Source organism: Rhynchophorus ferrugineus, unplaced genomic scaffold (genome assembly GCF_030347505.1).
Source record: "Rhynchophorus ferrugineus isolate W39M unplaced genomic scaffold, kcgeb_rfMv2 rfM2, whole genome shotgun sequence".
In the NCBI taxonomy this organism is placed as follows: domain Eukaryota; kingdom Metazoa; phylum Arthropoda; class Insecta; order Coleoptera; family Curculionidae; genus Rhynchophorus; species Rhynchophorus ferrugineus.
Genome location: NW_027472581.1, coordinates 70,267,814 through 70,287,710, shown reverse-complemented (window position 1 = coordinate 70,287,710; position 19,897 = coordinate 70,267,814). Strand labels below are relative to the sequence as shown.

The 19,897-nt window shown below is 31.2% G+C and overlaps 1 protein-coding gene across 3 annotated transcripts in view; it reads left to right on the top strand.

Annotated features, from left to right (window-relative positions):
* LOC143190327 (ras-related and estrogen-regulated growth inhibitor) overlaps positions 1–19,897 on the top strand; it is a 319,043-nt gene that overhangs the window by 189,180 nt on the left and 109,966 nt on the right. For all 3 annotated transcript variants that reach the window (XM_076394553.1, XM_076394555.1, XM_076394554.1), the window contains one exon: positions 10,381–10,457. In XM_076394553.1, coding sequence (XP_076250668.1) covers positions 10,381–10,457 — 77 coding nt within the window. The remainder of the gene's footprint in view (positions 1–10,380; positions 10,458–19,897) is intronic.

Here is a 19,897-nt window from a genome sequence, read left to right as displayed (position 1 = left end):
TGCGTGTCAATTTTCTCACTTGAATATATTAGTCACTATGGTATTATCATATTCACCAGATCTATTTCACCCACTGATCGAGGAATTCCTTGCTAATTCATTTCGTGTTTTTATTAACATCGCAACATAACAAATTAGATTTGCTTGATCTAACAGACTGTGGCAATTTTATATTACAATAAGAACAGACCTTGTATCGAAACATTCTGCTTCTTTTCCTAACGAAACGAAACAGATAAGCGATCGAAAACTAGATCAATGTAATGACATAATCGAACAATTACGTTGCCCGAGGTAAGTCTTCTGCGCGGCTAATAATACGTACCTCGCTTCAGTCGAGCGTCTTTTTTCCTCCTGTTTCCGTGGTGTTATTTATTTCTTAATTAAATAAAAAGGAGTCCTTAACGGGTTACTCGGTCGCTCTAGGTGGTCCGTTAATCATTTTTATCGGCTACCGCGGTCGCATGGTTCACCACTACTGGCCTATGGTAGATTTTTCAAAGTGACACCAATTAACGAAGAAATGGTAAACAGACACGTATTAATGGGTCGCTGTTGACCAGCGAACCGAACAAAGGCTACCATTGTTGTCGTTTGTTGGATGGTAGTAGTTGGTCGGTGCACCACAAGATATGCTTTGCTGGTGATTATAAAGCAAACACGCAATTACTTCAAGAGGTATATTTAATAATGGTGCTTTGGAACAAGCGACAGCTCCAGCTCGATATCAGTGATCTATGATCTCTCGCGTTTAAAGTGTGATTTTCTGCAAATATAGCCTGAGGCTTTAAATAACATACTACAATATTTACAGATTTATAAGACGCTTCTACAACATCACCTACTATATTAGTTATCGAAATTAAGTCATAGATTTTATATAATAAAAGATTAACCATAAAAGCCCCGTAAAAGCTAATAAGGAAAGTTATTGAGTTATTCATCGGTTATAAAAAATCGACCTTCTACAATAAATTCAGATATACCAAGTTAAAGTTAAGCACAAGGGACAATCTATATCGATTTTGGACCTATAAATTAGTTTTAAAGTATTTTAGTCATTTGAAGGTTTGTTGTGAAAAATTGGTACGATGTACTTCACGAATCAAACACTTTTTGGTATTCTTTATTTTAAGAAGTGATGAGCTTCTTAGACAGGTTACGGCTGATATGTCGGAACAACTAGTAATTAAAAACAGGTAGCTCTGCAGAATACGGCGGGTGGGGTAGCACTTGCCATTTTAGTATTCTAAAGAGTGTTTCGCCGGTTTTGCAACTAGTGTTAGAGTAATGGGCTCAAGCGTTGTCATGCTGAAGAACATTTTTGTACCTTTGTTCGTATTCCAGCCGTTTTTCGCGCAATGCTCGGCGCAAACGCATCAATTGTAGTCGACAGAGATCCCATTGATTATTTAATTAGGTTTTAGAAGTTACATAAGAAAGTGCACCAAGTTGGCCTCGCCAAAAATAGAGCATGAGCTTGAAGCCATGGATATTGGGCTTTGCCATTGATCAGGTGATCCCAAGATTTTTTTCGCTTTGAATAACCCATAAAAACTTTTCGATTTTGCCGTTGCACATTTCACACATGACCAAATATTTTTCAATATCCCTTCACTTTAATTCATACGGCACAAAACATCCAAGCTTTTGGATCATTCCCATGTCCTTCAAGCGATTGAAAATTGTTTCTTCTTTTACTTTCAATAATTTTGCATTTTCTTCTTTCATTTTATATGGTTGTTTATATAGTTGTTTTGGCTGTCCAGAACGCTTTTTTTATTTAAAAACACCACTTTTAAAAGGCTGAGACCAGTATTCACGTGTTAAAATCGATAGCACATAGTTCCCATCAACTCCCAACACAAGTTGACCTTCACAGGAGATCAGGTTGGTCGTCACAGGAGTTGATGACCTTCAGTCTTTTTTTCAAATTGAAATAAAAAAATTAAACGTCCCACAAATGCGATTAACTCGGACATTTTCAATGCACTGATAAAAAATTTTATCCACCCCAACGAAATAACACAAACTAATCATGTGTTGTAAATAGCTTAAAATTAATTTAAATATCTAGATACCAGCAATATGAATCCTGCTGGGGCATGGTCGTAAATTTATGTTTCTGATTGTTTAAAAATTTGTGAATGTTCCAGGCAAGGGTGTAAAATCCGACAAGGAAAATGATCCCAGTCATGATGACTTCTGGGATGATTTCTAAAGTCTAAAGGTTATATGTTAATTAAATTAAGTATTAAGTACACTATAAATTTGTACAGTAGATTACTTATTGAAACAATCTTCTACATATTATTGTATAACATCAAATGCTTATTGCCCATTGGGAAGATTGTGGAATGATAAAAGAATAATTTTAAAAAATATTGATCGTGCATTAGTCAATGAAAAATGAAAAATAAGGCAATACTTCTAGAAATCAGGGATAGACGGAAAGGCTCCCAGGCCCATAGATAAGTATGAGGACATGGAACTGGAAGAGCTGTTGCGGGAAATTTGTTGCCAAGCTCAGATAGAACTTATTAGAGGTTATTCAACAATAGAAATGGGAATGGGAAAACAAGGACATTGAACTGTGTTTTTTCTTCACATGTCAGCAATTGTTCGAGCAGCAGAATAGTAGAATAGTAGAATAGAGTAGTCATAAAAAGGAAAAGATAAAGGAAAGGAAAGGTACTCAAAAACTATAGTGACTTATTTATTATTGTTGTAAAATTATGTTTGAGTATCGCCTGTTCCTTCGTCCCCTAGTTTGCTGTTGAAGATCTTCGAAATGGCACTGGTTCTGCCCAAATATCCATGGTATCCCTCTATGGAATAGTTTTCCAGCTTTAATGACTACGGCTAAGAAACTGACCTACTACAATCCGCTTTTGGTGGCCGTTCACCTTGAACTTCAAGCTTCTATCTAAATTCCAATAGACTATGTTGATTCACCTCAACTTCAGTCCGCCTTCAGTGGTCTTACACCCTGAACTGTAATGCATGCGCTGGGAATCCATGGATGAGGGGTGTTTTTCAAAGCTTGTATGTTTTTTACTTAGAATAGTTTATGGGTAGGAGTCTTTCAGCACCTTCACCTTTTGTGACTTTAGAGCTGCGATATTTTTTCCCGAACTCCACTTATCTACACCAAGGAATGTTTCGAATAATTGCGGAACAATTGTCAGTCCATAGTCTTCTTTACTTGATAATTAATTTGATTCTGGTTAATTAAATGAATTCAAAGCAGAACTGACTTATGGTCTCCTCGGAATCCTACCAAGGGCGCCAGTTTTAAAATGGGAAATTGTTTAGAACACAAAAGCTATTAATGTACTTTGAAAAACAGTCTTATTAAAGGAAATAAGAGGCGACTTGTTGAACAGCGATGCACACTGACGGATTTTATATATTAAAAAATATTTTTAACAAAAAAATTGAACCGTCTTCAAAAAATAGATAAGGATACCACTAAAAATTAAAAAATAATCAAACTTAGATTTTTAGCACAAAAAAAAACGTTTTAAAATAAAATATGTTCATAATAATCGTTATAATGACTAATTAAAAATAAACAAAATCCTTATTTAACCTATCTACTACACATATTTTATATTCTACTTTGTACAATTTAGCTTAATGCCTACCTAAACCTATTTATCTATTTACAATATTATTTGCATATACAACTACTACTAGGTGATCACTTTGAAGTCATTTTGACAAAACTTTATTATTAATTTTGTATTGTTTGGGCTCATTACCGACTTCAAACTGATCAGTTGGAACAGATCCCCCAACAGATCCTGGTTCCAATGGGACCACCTTGCAGGTGCACTCTTTCAAATAAAAAAAGAATTTTGAACATCGTTCCGTAATTGACGGAGAAATCGGCGAACATACATTAAAACAATATACAGTGGCACATAGGACCTCCTCCATTTTCGAAGTCGAAGTTAAAAAGCAAACCAAACTCATCTTATTCGTTCGCATTGCTCTCATATATGCATAGCCGCGACAGTCAGAAGCGTAAAGCTGCATTATCTAGCAAAGGCAGTGGATCAACTTAAGTGAAACTTAAATGTACAGTTGCTGTTGTGTTGCCAAAAAAAGGACCGAAACAATTACAGGGGCATGCGTTCGAAATCACTTTATACGTTTGAGCCAGACATTAAAATAAAAAGGCCGCTATGTCAGAAAAAGCATAACCCACCCGCAGTTTTCAGTATATACGGCTCCTTCGAATTGTTGTATTTGTATACAATTTGGTCCTTTTGAATACATCAAAAGTTGATTCGATTCGTATCCAAAGAAAACGAATTTTATCAACATGGAAGACGCATGTTGCGCGCAAGATGGGACAGTGTTGTAGTTAATGGTGTGTTAAAAGCATAGTATTAAAATTTGACGACGTTTTTCAATGTGTACTCATAATTTATATAATTAATTTGATATATATAATATATAATATAATATAATTATATATATATATATATATATATATATATATATATATATATATATATATATATAATTATATAAGAAAGAAAGAAAAAGTAAGAAAAGACAAATTAAAGAAAAAACAGATTATCTATGCTATAGTGAAGAGGAACAAGTGGACGGTCGGATCTGATTTTGAAATATACAAGAATGAAGTTGAATTAAAGATACTTTAAGTTAATTTTGAAGCTTATATAGAATTATGGTATCCACCAAGAAATCACTAAAATAATGTACTTCAAAAGTACTATAAAGAGCTGTGGTATATCACAATTTAATTATTTATATTATTTATCATTCTGTAAAAACTAAAGTGGTCCAAAAGTATAGAGTGTTAAAAGTGAGAAAATAACTAGTGCGTATTACAGTTACACTCATCTACTGATCACAAATAGTTTTTAACACAAAATTAGTAATACAAATAAATATTAAGACCAACTGATTTATTATATTATGTTAAATACGTTGTTTATAACGGTGTTTAAACAAACTAATTAAAATCCATAAAAAATATTAAGACAGCGATTATACGAAAAAACAGGAAAGTCGCCCATTAATAATTGCTGTCAAACACCTTGTGGCTGGAGATATATTAATGGTATTGCCCTAAATAGCTTAAAATTTTCATTCATTTCATTCAGTCTTCTAGTGTCGTAAATATCGACTTCACCGCCCAAATGTATTTAACATAAATCACATTAACTACCTACCAAAGAGATTATGCCGGCTAAAACTATTAAAATTTTACTATATTTGGATTATGTTCATTGTACTAGAGGTTGTTAAATGAAAATAACTATTGTATATGGTTTCGAAATGTAGCTACAAGTTACATAAAGCAATTTTAATATATGGCTTTGAACTTATGGAAACCGAACTATATGGAAATTTCTTACTTTGTGCACTTTTTTAAAAACTTGACTAGGTAGGGTAAGATTCATGTTATTTCATTGTATTATTTCATACGACAACTTTACTATGTATGTAAGTTTAACAATAGTATGTTTTACATTTTGATTGAGATAAATTACTACTAGAGATGGTCAAGTAATTACAGTAATATATAGATTTTAATCATTTGTATTTTTACATTTTTATACTACTTCAATAAATAACGGTCACATAATGTAAACACCACTGCTTCATTTCCTTTTACCTCCATTCACCGAGCCATCTAATTTACCCTAAGTGGTGACCCCGACGTGATCTTTCGCAAAATTGGGTTTGGACTCGTGAATGGAGGGTACGTGCAACATGGTGTATTTTACGTGGCCGTTATATTTTTTGTTTCAACGTTTTCAATGTTTTTAAAACTACATTCTTCTTCGATTTTACTATTGTTTACATTCATTCAAACATTTGTTCCTCATTAAATTTTATTTTTGTGCTGCAACAATGGACCTTAAATTTCATTTCATTATTTCCGATTTATTTATTTTTTTAATTTTTTGTCCAAATTTTATTTCTTTCACAATCTTTTGAACTCTTAGAGATTTTTACATCACTGTTGAATCATTAGCGTCTCGGCTAAACATTTCTTTCGGCGCTATGTTTAAATCATAATGTCTTCCTTCGCTCACCGTCTCCGTCATACTGGAAGACATTTTGATTTGAAAGGCTTCGGACGGCTTCGGTTGGATACCGTCGTTATTTGTTTGTTCTGAATTACCTTAACGTATGTGACTACGGATTAGTCACAGAGCAGCTCCAGAAGCTAGGTACCGATTGCAGTCACCGTAGACTTGCCATGTCTTCGCCGAGGTACCAGAATTGCCAACGTCTCGTCGTCGAAGAAACTAAGCTATCACGTCGTCGAAAAATCGATCTTTCCACAGCGTCTATTACGGGAGCCCTGTTCGAAAAATAGCTTGTTTTCAACGTCGCCGATGGACCACATTCAAGTGCCAAAGCGACGAAGAAGCAACGGTATCTGTAGGACCGGAAGATATCAACAGCCGTACCAGATCGCAACCGTACCAACCACAACCATTTCGATTTATCATATGTTTCAAAGCCCTTTTTATGCAGCACATTTTGTTTGGTATATCAGTATTTTGAATTTGATTTTTTGTTCATACATTTTTGTATTTTTATTTGCTTAAAATAATTGTATGTAAAATTCTGGCAGGGGAGTATTGTAGTGACCTTGAGGCATGTCGAATATTACATAGTGGAATAACGGTCTACAAAATACCCAGAAATATAATCCCAGATGTTGAACACGGGCGGGGTACCAGTAGCGCCAACTAGAACCCGATAACGAATAGCTGGCAACCTCGAGGGGTTTATCTGGGATGTTATTGAAGGGTGTTTCCATTCATTTAGTACTCGACCATCGTTTGGTTTAGACGTGCCATCAACGACTGAAGTTTCAGCTAGATAGCGGTACGTAACGCATAGCCGATAGTGGGTTAACTCTCCTAGAGATGATATTAATTGACTTATATATTTTAAGCCCTTTGTGGGATTTTCTGAAACCACTGTGTATGTTAACAAGTCGAAATCGAGTTGTGCCTTTTAAATCAACATAACCTATGAAATCGCCTTAAATTAATTATTGAAAATAAGGCCATTCAGATTCGTGCCGTGAGAAACCATGGTGAACATTTAAATAATGTTATATTACATACATAATGACATTTCGTACATACACTTTGTTTCATTCTATAACATTAACCCGCCCTCATTGATATCCATATATTATTGTAATTATTGAGAATGAAATCTCAAAATACCAAAGTTAGAAATAAGAGACTAAAAAAGTAAAGAAAAGTAAAAGAGTAAAGCTAAGGGGCAACTAAAACGTTTTAAAATAATTAAGGCACTTAAAACATAACAGTTTTCCTTTGAAAAATTGGATGGTAAGGTTTATCCATACCCAAAATTCTAGGTTATTCTTATATATTAATTTTAATAATAATCTATTTTGGTACATAGGTTAATATAAAATGACCTACAAAGTTCGATAATATTTAACTGAATTTTTTTGCAACATTTTTCTTGGATATAATATTTAGTAAACAACTTTTTAATATAAAAAAAAATAGTAGCACACATAATTAATATTTTTTGTTGTTTATTCAAAGTCGTTAAAATTGATTTGATCCAATTATTGAACTACAATTAAATGTATTATGTTATTGACAGTTGATAATATTAGGTCTTAATTATATATTTATAATATTTTTTAAACATTAAAACGATTATACCCTTGCAAAAATAGATCGATACAAAACGGTTCAAATTCAATTTCCTAGATCGCTAATCAGTTACGGTTCAAATTATGATCGAATATGTAAGTAATAACTTGTTGTCGAAGTTTAGTGTTAATAAAAGACTGACCTAGCAACCGTGTTCCGACAAATTGCAATCTACATACCACCGAATCGATTCCCACTGCTAACCGAATAACATGTTTTTAATTTTTTGCTCATAATCCTTCACATCACTGACGTATATTTTTATTTAAGATGTTCTAATTATCAGTTGATATACCTTAAATATTTCAATTTTTAATTACTATGATCAGTATTCTTATGAAACCGAAATTATGTGTCGATAATCCTTGTTTTTTCGCACTATAACACGCCTAGTCAATCAAAACATTTATATTATTGTGAACCATTTCATCAGCAATAAAAATTAAGGCATTCCTCAATACCTCTGATCTAATTTGATCCAATTCCTTGCCAGGATATACTTTTTATTCAATTGATACAACTAAAATGGAAAATCTAGAAATCGAACTGAATAATTGTTTCCTAGAATGCAAAAAACTTTAACATAAATCATTATATATATATATATATATATATATATATATATATATATATATATATATATATATATATATATATATTGATGTATTGAACTTTAACATATTTTATAGTGAATAGAGTCGGTTAACGGGGAAAATCTAAAGATCTTATTTTGAATAAAGTGGTTCTATAATATTAACTGACTGTGTGCACTAACCAAGAATATTACTACTCCTTCAAATATCTGCATGGTTTCAATAGCTACATGCCAATTGGAAACAATAGATCGTATTCATTTCATGCCTGATCTTATGTTCGTTAAATAGATATCAGCGCTGCTTTTCAACAGAGTAATGGAATTAATGTTACGAAAAATATTTAAGAACTGTTTCATTAGATTTGATGGTCACTAATAATCAAGATTGCAAGTTTATTAAAGTTTCCAATAAGTCAAATCAAATTCACCAAGTTGGGGATTTTTTGCTGATTGCTCACAAGTTCCCCTCAAAATTATTTCAAGAAATGAAACCCCAACCGTTGAAATAATAGTTATTTCTTATCTTTTTATAATATGGAATAATGTGTAGTATTGTGAATTGTAACGTTACACTTTTTTCCATATTTTTAGGCTAGTATATTGCTTGATAAGTTATACTTGACACTGCCGCCCAATTACTTAGTCCCTTTCCTTGAAACGAAAACGTCGGTATCAGCAGTAAAGACACCATAATGTTTATGTTCAGGAATAAGTATTCTCCCTCAGCGTTTTTAAAGCAAAACAAATTATCCCAATGGCCATCAATGCTATTTACATAGCTGCATGTTAATGTTATGCTTATGCATATGCATAAGTTCAAGTCCATGTTGATCAAAACTAGCATAACGTGGTATCTCCACTTGTCATCTAATTTTCGTGTTGTCTCAGATTTATGAAGCATTAAAAATCGCTTTAACATTAGCACCACTGGTTTAAATAGGGATTTTACATCGGAAATCAAATCGCATAATAATGTCTGACTTCTTGTTTCTTCTGTCATGTTTTTTAAAATTTTCCATACTTTCTCTGGCTTTTAAGCCAATATAATTTTCAAGAATTATCAGACAGTGTTTTCAGAATACTTTCTACTTTACTTCAATTTGTAAAGAAGGGATTTTTCTGATTGAAGCAAGGTATGTTTTAGGTAAAATTCAAATTTCTGTCAGAAATACTACAAATACAAGCTCAAATTTATACTTTATAAATAAATACTAGGAGCACTGTTACCACTATCATATGCTGATCATCAATTTTAGATGCCATAATGTCGTCACCAGACCTGCAAAACACCTGCCGGTGAGCACAGGAAGATGTTTAATTCGCGTCAATCGGCGAAGTAGCTATTGTTATTGTCGGAGAGAATTTGCAGAATGGTTGTAGGTGATACGAAGTTCACCGACTCATTTATTCTCTGATAAAAGGTAGCTAACTAATTTACTTTCAGCATTTATACAAACTTCGAAGAATATTTACAAATATAAATTCACCATAGGTTAATGTTGCCCATGAATAATAAATGAACCATGAATAGTTACAAAATCACTGATTAAAGAATGATAGATGTAACGAGTAAATCTCGTAAAAAGCGGGTTTTTAGAAAGCATTCGAGATAAAACTAAAAAAGATTATTAAATATTATGTATAGCCACCAAACCTTTTGTGACAATGCAAGAGATAAAAAAACCGTTAAATGATAAACGTTTTTCGTTCGTCACAGTGTTCAATATCCGAACAACGACCTAAATCACATTTGGATTAATAAATTCACTTTTCAAACATGGTAACAAAACGAATGACCTGACATACTCTTACATGTTTTTTTCGTATTTCCTTTCAACGACGGCTGAACATTTTGAAGCTGTCGTTTAACGCTTTTAATATATTTATGAATATCCATTAAAAAATATAAGTTACAGCGCGCTTTATTAGCATACGTAGGTTTTACACATTTCGGATAATGGTATGCCGAATGGTCCTACATGGTTTTTAATGTTTCTCTATTTTAACTACGTATTATAACTGTTTCGTGGAGAATGTGGCGGTTATCATAACTATTTTTCAAAGTAGATTTTCTTATTGTTTCAGATTTTCTGTATCGACACAACGTTACTTTCGACAATGTGACGACGGAAGTCGAAATTTTAGATACATCAAAATGTGCGGTAAGTCTAAATTTATTATTACTAATGATCGCCCAATGGTCGAAATTCGATCCAAATTTCTTATGTCATGTTTCGTACGTAATGGAGTAAAGAGAATAATTTAAAACCATATGATACTAAAACTTATGACTTAAAATATATGACATATAATTTAATTAAATTTTATTAATATTAATTAAATTGCATTTAATTAAATCTAATTCCCATTAAGATTTGATAATTAACAACTGTACATATATATATATAAATAATCAAAAAAAATAAATAAATTTGATTATTTTCTGCTTTTTAGCGAGCTTTTTCTTCCTTATTTAATTTTCGAAGTTGGTTGAATTCCTTTGTTAAAAATATTTCATGTTATAAACATAAACAGAATTATAAATTAAGCAATAGTAGAATATAAACTTCAAAACAATTTTGAAATTGATATTCGACTTACTTGAGTTAAAATGTTTTTAAAATTTATAAATACATTTACAATCACTAGGTCTAGAAAGCAAAAAAATAACCAAAATAATTAATACAAGGTTCAAACAACAAAATGTTAAATAGTTCTATTGTATTAATCGTTAAAAACATTAATAGTTATGAATGCTTCAAATTATTTACAAAATTACTGTTAATAATTCGTAATTTCTTCTATTTGTCATGTGTGTTCCATGTATGTAAATTTTGTAGTTACGAATAATTTTATTTTATCTGCTGCATATTTTCATTACTTCATTTATGTATTCACATAATCTTTATCTTTTATCCATATTTCTCACCTAAAGTATGTTATATATTGAAAAACAATAAATACACTAAGCTGATTAAAAGTATAATTTCTTTACCTAAATTTTTAAATAAAATTGAAAACGTGTTTTCCATCGTCAATATTATTTCATTAAGTAAAAACAATGAAATCAAGACATCGTAATCTTACAACATTGACTTGTATTGTATGTGAAGGATAGAAATAGTTTATTAGTAGTATTTTAGGAAGTAAAAAGATTAAGATACAAACAAATATTTATGTATTCTTACTTCGATGATTGGACTCACGTGCATTATATTTTTGAAAATCACTAATAATAACTAGTTAAGTTTCATATTTATAGCGTAATATTGAATGGAATTCTTAAAGAATCCCCTCGGTTTATTCACCAGCAGTTTCAATTTAACTCAAAACGATTAACAATGAACAAAAATACACATTTATCAAATATTATTCGGATTTCTTTTTAATCTATTTCTAAACCAGTTTTCTTCGCTGTTATATGATCCACTGCTAATACACTTGGGCACTCCAGCGTATATTTCCTACTCAGAATATTAATTCTCATGTTTATTTCTGGAAGGTCTTTGGGAAATATAGGATGTTAACATCTCTATTTATTTCTTTGAAAGTATTTTGGTTAGTTTATATATGAAACGGTAAAACTTGTATTACGTCTAGAAGACTGCAGATCATATTTGTTTTTCTTTCCAATGGTCGTTTATTTATCATCATACTAATATAATCACCAATAAAATCACCTACACTAATATTTTCTCAAAAAGTTTCGGCATAACTATTAACAAAGAAAGAAGGTTTTAACATAATTAATATCAACATGTTTTTGCTTAAAGGAGTTAAATAGATTGATAAGTTTTATTATGACTTATATATGCAATTATTTCGATACATTAAACACCGGTACCTTCTTTGGATTCAAATTTATTCTTAAATCCTTACTTAGTTTGCGATAGCTGGTGTGATAGTTTCGAATTTTAAGTTGTCACTGTTAATTACGGTGTAATTTATCTGTCCATGATTAGGAGTATATACGTTAGCTAGAGGTTCTCCTTTTTGTCCTTTGATGGTTGGTTCTTATTTAATAGATATTATGTTCATCTAGATGTGTTGGTCTTCTTGGTTGTTACGTAGCTCTCTCAGATAAAAGTTAATTTATTTTTCTTGGTTTATTTTGGGTGTTATTGTAGCCTCGTAGCTTTTTCTGGCTTTTCTTTAGCTATTTAACGTATCTCTGCTCGATATTTCATAACTTTAATCATGTGTTCAATCATTTTATTGTCTTTCTATGCTGATCTTTAAACAAATAGTATGATATATTTATTTAAAATTCAGGGAAATAATAAATACTATTATTCAGACTTGCTTGCTCTGCTCAATTATGCATAACAGGTCAATTGAAAGTCTCCGTCTTGACACATAGATGGAGCTACTAGAATTAAATCCATATGTTTTAGTTAGCCCTAAGCCTCAAAAGATTCTCATATAACATCCGACAGCTGTCGGATCGTTAGTTTGTGAATTATAGCATTTTGAGTGAAGCAACTTTTGTTATTGTGAAAAAAAAAGTGGATAAAAAAAATTTTGCGTGTTGGTAAAATATTGCTTTTTGAAGGGAAAAAATACAGTTGAAACAAAAACTTGGCTTGATGCCAAGTTTCCAGACACTGCTCCAGGAAAATCAACTATCAAGGATTGGTATACCAAGTTTAGACTTGGTGAAATGAGTATCGAAGCCGGTGAACGCAGTTGACGCCCAAAAGAGGTTGTTACCGATGCAAAAATTTAAAAAGTCCACAAAATGATTTTGAATGGTCGTAAATTGAAATTGAATGAAATAGCAGACACTCTAGAGATATCAACTGAATATGTACATCATATCATTCACGAATATTTGGGTATGAAAAAACTCTGTCCAAAGTGGATGCCGCACGAGCTCACTTTTGACCAAATACAACGACGAGTTGATGATTTGCAGAAATGTTTGAAGATGATCAAGCGAAATACGCCAGAGTTTTTGAGTCGATATGTGACAATGGATGAAACATGTCTCCATCATGGCACTCCGAAGTCCAATCGACAGTCATCTGAGTGGACTGCACACGATGAACCCTCTCCAAAGCGTGGGAAAAAGAAAGTGCTGTTTCACCAAGACAATGCACCGTGTCACAAGTCAATGAAAACGATGGCAAAAATCCATGAATTGGGCTTCTAATTGCTCCCTCATCTACCGTATTCTCCAGATCTGACACCCAGCGACTATTTCCTGTTCTCAAATCTCAAAAGAATACTTGCTGGGAAGAAATTTTCGTCAAATGAAGAGGTGATCGCCGAAACCTATTTTGAAGCAAAGGACAAATCGTACTACAAAAATGGTGTCGAAAAGTTGGATAGTTGCTATAATCAGTGTATCGCCCTTGAAGCGAATTATGTTGAATAAAAAAAAACTAACTGTGCCAAAAAATGTCGCCGGGGACTTTCCAATTGCCCTGTTATGTTATTATTGCAAAATAAAAGTGTGTAGTTCTCATTATGCCATTTTTACTATATATAATAATTTAACTTGCTTATACTGTATATAATATACCTATATCAAAGTAAAAAAATTGGTGTTATATTTAACAAGGCATTAATAAATAAAAACATTAATTCAATCAAATACTTAATGACTACTTCGGTATTATTATGAAATTACGTTAAACCATTTTGTTTGTAAATAACTGTCATCAGCTTAGATAACAGCCCGTTTCACATGTATTTTAACAAACCGTAATAATAGGAAGTTGATATTTTTTTCCCCGCTCATATATCTAGTAGGCAATCTAGACAATCTTTGATCTTCATATAGTTATTACAGAACAAAAGGAGGTCTCGAATATAGGTGCCCGTATAACATAGTAATTTAATAAATTGTTCTTCTAATATCATTATCAGATTAACATTAAACTATTTAATAAAAACGTGTATTTACATATCTCCCGGTTATGTTTAACTGTTCATTCTGGATTTAATTGGGACTCGAATTGGATAGTGCATATTAATAATAAAACGTACGACCTTAAACATAGCGTTTTAAACATGGTTTGTCGCTCAAAGTTTGTAAACGTAGTCGTTTACATGATTCTATTACAGTGTACTGTTAGCATATAATGTTCATTATATTAAGTGGAACTATTTGATTGTCTATTTGGAGCAGTTCTATTTGCTATTTTTTTGTTTTAAATGTAACGCTTACATTTATAACTCAAAACATAGTTACAATATCTATTTTATGAAGATCATATTAAAGAGTACAAGGTCAAGCTTAATGTAAAGTACCATTCGCGGCCATCATCTGTTTATCTTTAAATTGTGGGTTGTTCCAGTGTGTAAAACATTACCTTGACATTAAACACGTTACTCTGGAACACAGAGTAATAGAGAAACAACTCAATACGAATCCCTGGAGAAAAGTTTCACAGATTCCAAAAACCAGATGATACTTTAAGGAATTTTATAGTTATTATACTACATTAAACAAATTTATTACGTAAAATTCAAAATAACATAAAAATTCTAAATGTACAAAAAAAGATGTAACTTATAAATTATTTTAAAATGTAATATAGAAAAACAAACTAAACCAAATAATGTCCATACAATCAATTGTATAGTTTCTGTTAAAGATGTATCCTCTATATTCTTAAAAGCAATGCAAACCTGGAGTCGCCGGCTTGGTGGAGCCGTGGTAAAGGCGATGGGACAGTCCTCCTACTGTTGCGATAGCCGCGGGTTCGAATCCTGCTGGGGCATGGTCGTAAATTTATGTTTGTGATTGTTTAAAATTTGTGAATGTTCTAGGCAAGAGTGTAAAATCCGGCAAGGAAAATGATCCCAGTCAGCCAGTAACCAGGTTGGGTAAGACCGGATGACTTCTGGGATGATTTCTAAAGTTGGTCACTCTCCAGTCGGTAGGCTTAATGCAGAGGACCGTGGTTCGGAGTCCACGTTAAACTTTAGGCCCAATCCAGATAAACCCATTGTTGGTAAAAGGAGACTTTAAAATTTATAAAAAAAACTTGGAGTCTTCCGTATTAAAAGTAAATGAACTAATTTAACCCAAAATGTATTGTGAATTTTATTATTGTTTTTAACATTTTAATTATAACTTAATATTTAAGATATATTATAAAAAATTAAAATATACAAAAGGAAATAAAGTTACTCTAATATTATTGATATGGCACATTAGACAGTTAAAATAAAAGAGTTCGTTTTCTTATTATTTAGTTTGGGTAAGTAGTCTTAAGCAAATATATTGATTTGGATTAAATTGCTTTAAATAGATTAACCGCAAAATAATTAATTCTTTAATTGATAGCACTTTCTGTAAAGCAAAATTGGTTGGCACTATTCAAATACTGAATGTCTTTGCGCTAAAATGTTTCAAGTAGCGCAGTCATATTTACCTTCAATGTATTTTGACATTCTTCCATTTGTATAAATTTTGGGTTCATAGTATATCTAATATTTTCAACACTATCACATATTAATAGATAAGAGTTAGCGTAACTCTTTCAGTAATTAGTTCTCAGTTTTTTAATCAATGAAGAATGATCTGAATTTTCCCATTAAAAACGTATTTGAACAGGTAAAGAGAACTTTTTTTCACCATCAAGGGTGATCAATATTGAGGCCGTTAAACTCTAAAACACAGCTGGCTTAAGGAGACTAATCATTTGATGTAAATTTCATACAAAAACGAAACCAGCTGCCTTAGTACTACTTCCGCAAACGTGATATACGACAAGATGACACAGTTTCACCTACGCATTTCACTACCTGGCTGGTAACATATATTAAAACGAAGAACTATGATGTACTATTTGTGTAAGCTACTTCACTAATGGATTTTTTTCTGCGTAATCCTGTATATTTATAATAGCATATGTAAAAACTACTTACGATATAATCTATATACGGGTATGTTCGGATAATTTGAATAAAAGGATGTAAAACTGGTTCGCAGATATTCTAAAAATATACATGTAATAAGTATAATTTAGAAGAAAACAAAATATAACATATCCGAATTAGTATTCTTGCATTAACGTCTATTTTGTTTATTATCAGTTACATAAAATACTATCGCTTTTTTCTATTACCTCCAAAAAGTGTGAGAAAAAAAGAAATTATTATGATTAGGTATTATTAATTTATAATTATATAATTTACAATTATACAATTATATAATTTGGCGTTAAAATATAATATTAAAAGAAGATATCAAACCAGATTCCAAAATACCTCAAAATTAAACAATGTTAATTAAATTTTAGTGATGAAAACATGTAAGATTTAATTAAAATATAATGAAAAGTATTGTTAGTTACTAATATTAATGAAGACATTATCTTTAATTTAGAAATATTGATTTTGTTAGGAAGTGATTCAAACGTGAGACCGTATAATTTATATAATTTTAAAAATATTTTCCATTAGTTCCATTGGAAATAATAGTGTACAATTATTATATTATCTGAAAGAGTATGTTTTCACTGAATGTTTAAATTATTTTTGTAACTAAAACTGGAAGACACAATTTAAACATATTTATAATAAGTACAAATAGTAACAAAACAGGGGTGAAAAAATATTAAGTATATATTGATATTGATAAATTGCCGATGTGAGTACAAAAATTAACAGTAACATGATATATTTTTCCACTTTTAGTCTGAAACTAAGCACATAACAACTAAGCAGATTTTATCCAAGATATTACGTTTACTGCGAAAGGAAATATGAAGATGCATAATATACTAAAATTTTAAAAAATATGCACAAATCGCGGATTTTACTGTTTCAGTTTTCGGAGATGGGATAGACAAAATAACATCAACACTATGCAATATGGTACATTGAGCATCATAACATGTTAGCAATTCTGTTTTTATGTAAATAATGTGATGCGTATCTATTGTTCAGTGTACATGCCAAGTCTTGTAGGGTATATTTAAATATATTATGCTCTTTTTGCTATGCGATAATTGAAACAAGCTATCGGTGAAAATATGTAATCTCACCGACGTCAAAAGAGGGTAAACCGTTGGTACACGGTCGGTTACTAATTGTGAAGCATCATTGACGAAGAGGAATAGTGGGCGAAGCAATCACCGATTTTAGCTTGGCGTGCGGGGCTGTCCAAATACAATAATATCAAATTTACTACTTTAAGACTACTGGAGAAATACTAAATTTTAATATCTTGAAAATTAGACCATAATGCCATGACTTTGCTAAAGGCCGTAATGATGTACATGAAAACTAATCCCATAAAGTTTTTGTTATGAAAAATGGAGATTTCTTCACGTACTAATCTCCCAGTAGTATTGACGAGTGTTTGACTCGATATCCAATCTGCTAGTCTTGAAAGATTTTCACGGCTTCGATAAGAGCGTAGAGAATTACTTTCTCAGCGATTTCTGATAATGAGCTCAGAGGACTGATTGAACGGTAGTAAGAGGGAACTAATTTGTTTTTTTTTTTGTAATTACATATAGATACCAATTCTTGAAACCAGTAAATTCAACTCAAGCCAGTTCAGTAAACTATTTGTTGGAAAGAATTTCCAATTAGGCTAATCTCAATGTGTATTTTTGTTTATAGATTTGATGATATTTAATAGTCTTCAATTATATGCTTCATTCAATTTAGAACGGTATAATGTTTATGGTCCCATCAACACTTGTGCTTTTTATACATTCAATTTATAAAAAATAAGATATTAATCATAAGATAGTACCTAAATATATTCGACTCATGAGGATTTCCTTACCTGTACATATTAATTAACTGTAACATATAGACTACATCTTTCAGGTATGCCCAACTATCTTATTAGACAATATTATCAACTTTAAGACAACATAACTTAAGATATAAAGATACATATAAGATATAAGATATAAGATATAAGATATAATATATAAGATAAAGTTTTTAAATTCAACTTTATTGAACAGACTTTAAATCTCCTTTACTTATCCCGAATCATCTTATTTTAAGTACCATAAGTCATAATTCCCAAAAATAATCAAAGGTTGCTAATAGTAAAGTTAAACAGGTTTAATAAATATATATTAAATGACATAATTATTAAAATGAACTCGTGTTATATTCCTACAAATCTATTTCAAACGGTATCCATCCACATTACAAACAGAAAAAAATGTGCATGTAATGCGTGTCTAAAAACAGTTTATACAATAGTGAAAAAAATGAACCATTCAGTCGACATTCAGCAACGTTTCCCCTTTCTAATAATTTATTTAGTAGCCTTACAACATTTAATATCAATAATAAATCCGCCACAAAATCGATATGGCCGACAATTATTGGCTTATTTATAATAGAAATTATCGAAAGACGGGGACTTTTTCACTTCCTCGATCGTATTAAAGTAAATGTTTAAGGTTTCAGGCACCGATGGGTAATGTCAGATCGTGTTTGCTGCGAAGTGATGTCTATATTTATCAAATATCGCATTTTAACGAAATTATGTAAGTTGGTCGGGCTTAAATGTCTCAGGGTAGATTGTTTCTTCCAAGAAACCGTTCTTTATTTTGCGACCCACTAAAGGTTAATTTGCTTCGATATCGATTCGAGATCCTCTCGGTAATTTTCTAAGAGAAAGAATCGACAAACATCGGAAACAATTTAGTAACAGTTCCTTATTATTTTTTTTCATTTACTTCTTTTAAATTTTCTTCATATTTACATTTTAATAGTTAATTAAATACACAGACAGTACATATTTCTGAAATTTTTTTATTAATTAATTAAAATAATGGGATATAGTCAAACACTCAATGGTTTGTTGACTGACAACTACTGATTTCGCACAATTTTTTTCGCTCATTTTTAAAAGTGAGACCATTTTAATAATTAATTAAAAAGAAAGGAACTTAATGTTACTATGATGCATAATTTATTTTTAATAAAAAAGGAACAAATGTATTTCTTGGAAATTCAAATTAGTTTGGACTATTTTTTTAATCAAGATAAATTATACATATAATGTGAAAAAACGAAATATTCTTTTTTATATTGTCCATCAGTAGCCACTATTTGGCAACAGACAGTTATGTCAGGATGTTCAATTATGTGCAGTTCACATAAATGTTGTTACATTTATATATGAATTACGGTTCAAACAGGATATGGAGTGTAGTTTTACATTAATTTTTTTAACAATTTCTACCAATTATTTTCAATCATTTAACTACATTTTGGCTATTTAACGGACGCTTTCCATCGGAACTTCTATGATTACCTTCAGCACAAAATTCTATCGAAACTACACCCGACAACGTTTGTCCTCTAAGTTGGCACTATCATATAATTCTAAAAATAATCGATAGAGATTTCAATCAAATTACAAAAGTTTTTTTAACATATTTTACTGAATATGCTTAGTGTTAATTATACTTTAATTTATTATTACTTTTCTTTTGTCGGATCAATTTACAGGCACGAAGAGTGCTGTGTAAACAAATAAATGCAGGTTTGATTCGCTTCAATCTTCTGATTTCCTGCGCGTTGTCGAATAGATGCTTCCACGTTGCTCTGATTTAGCAAGATCGTTCATGTTTTATAGTGAAATATTAGATAGCTTCATGAATTG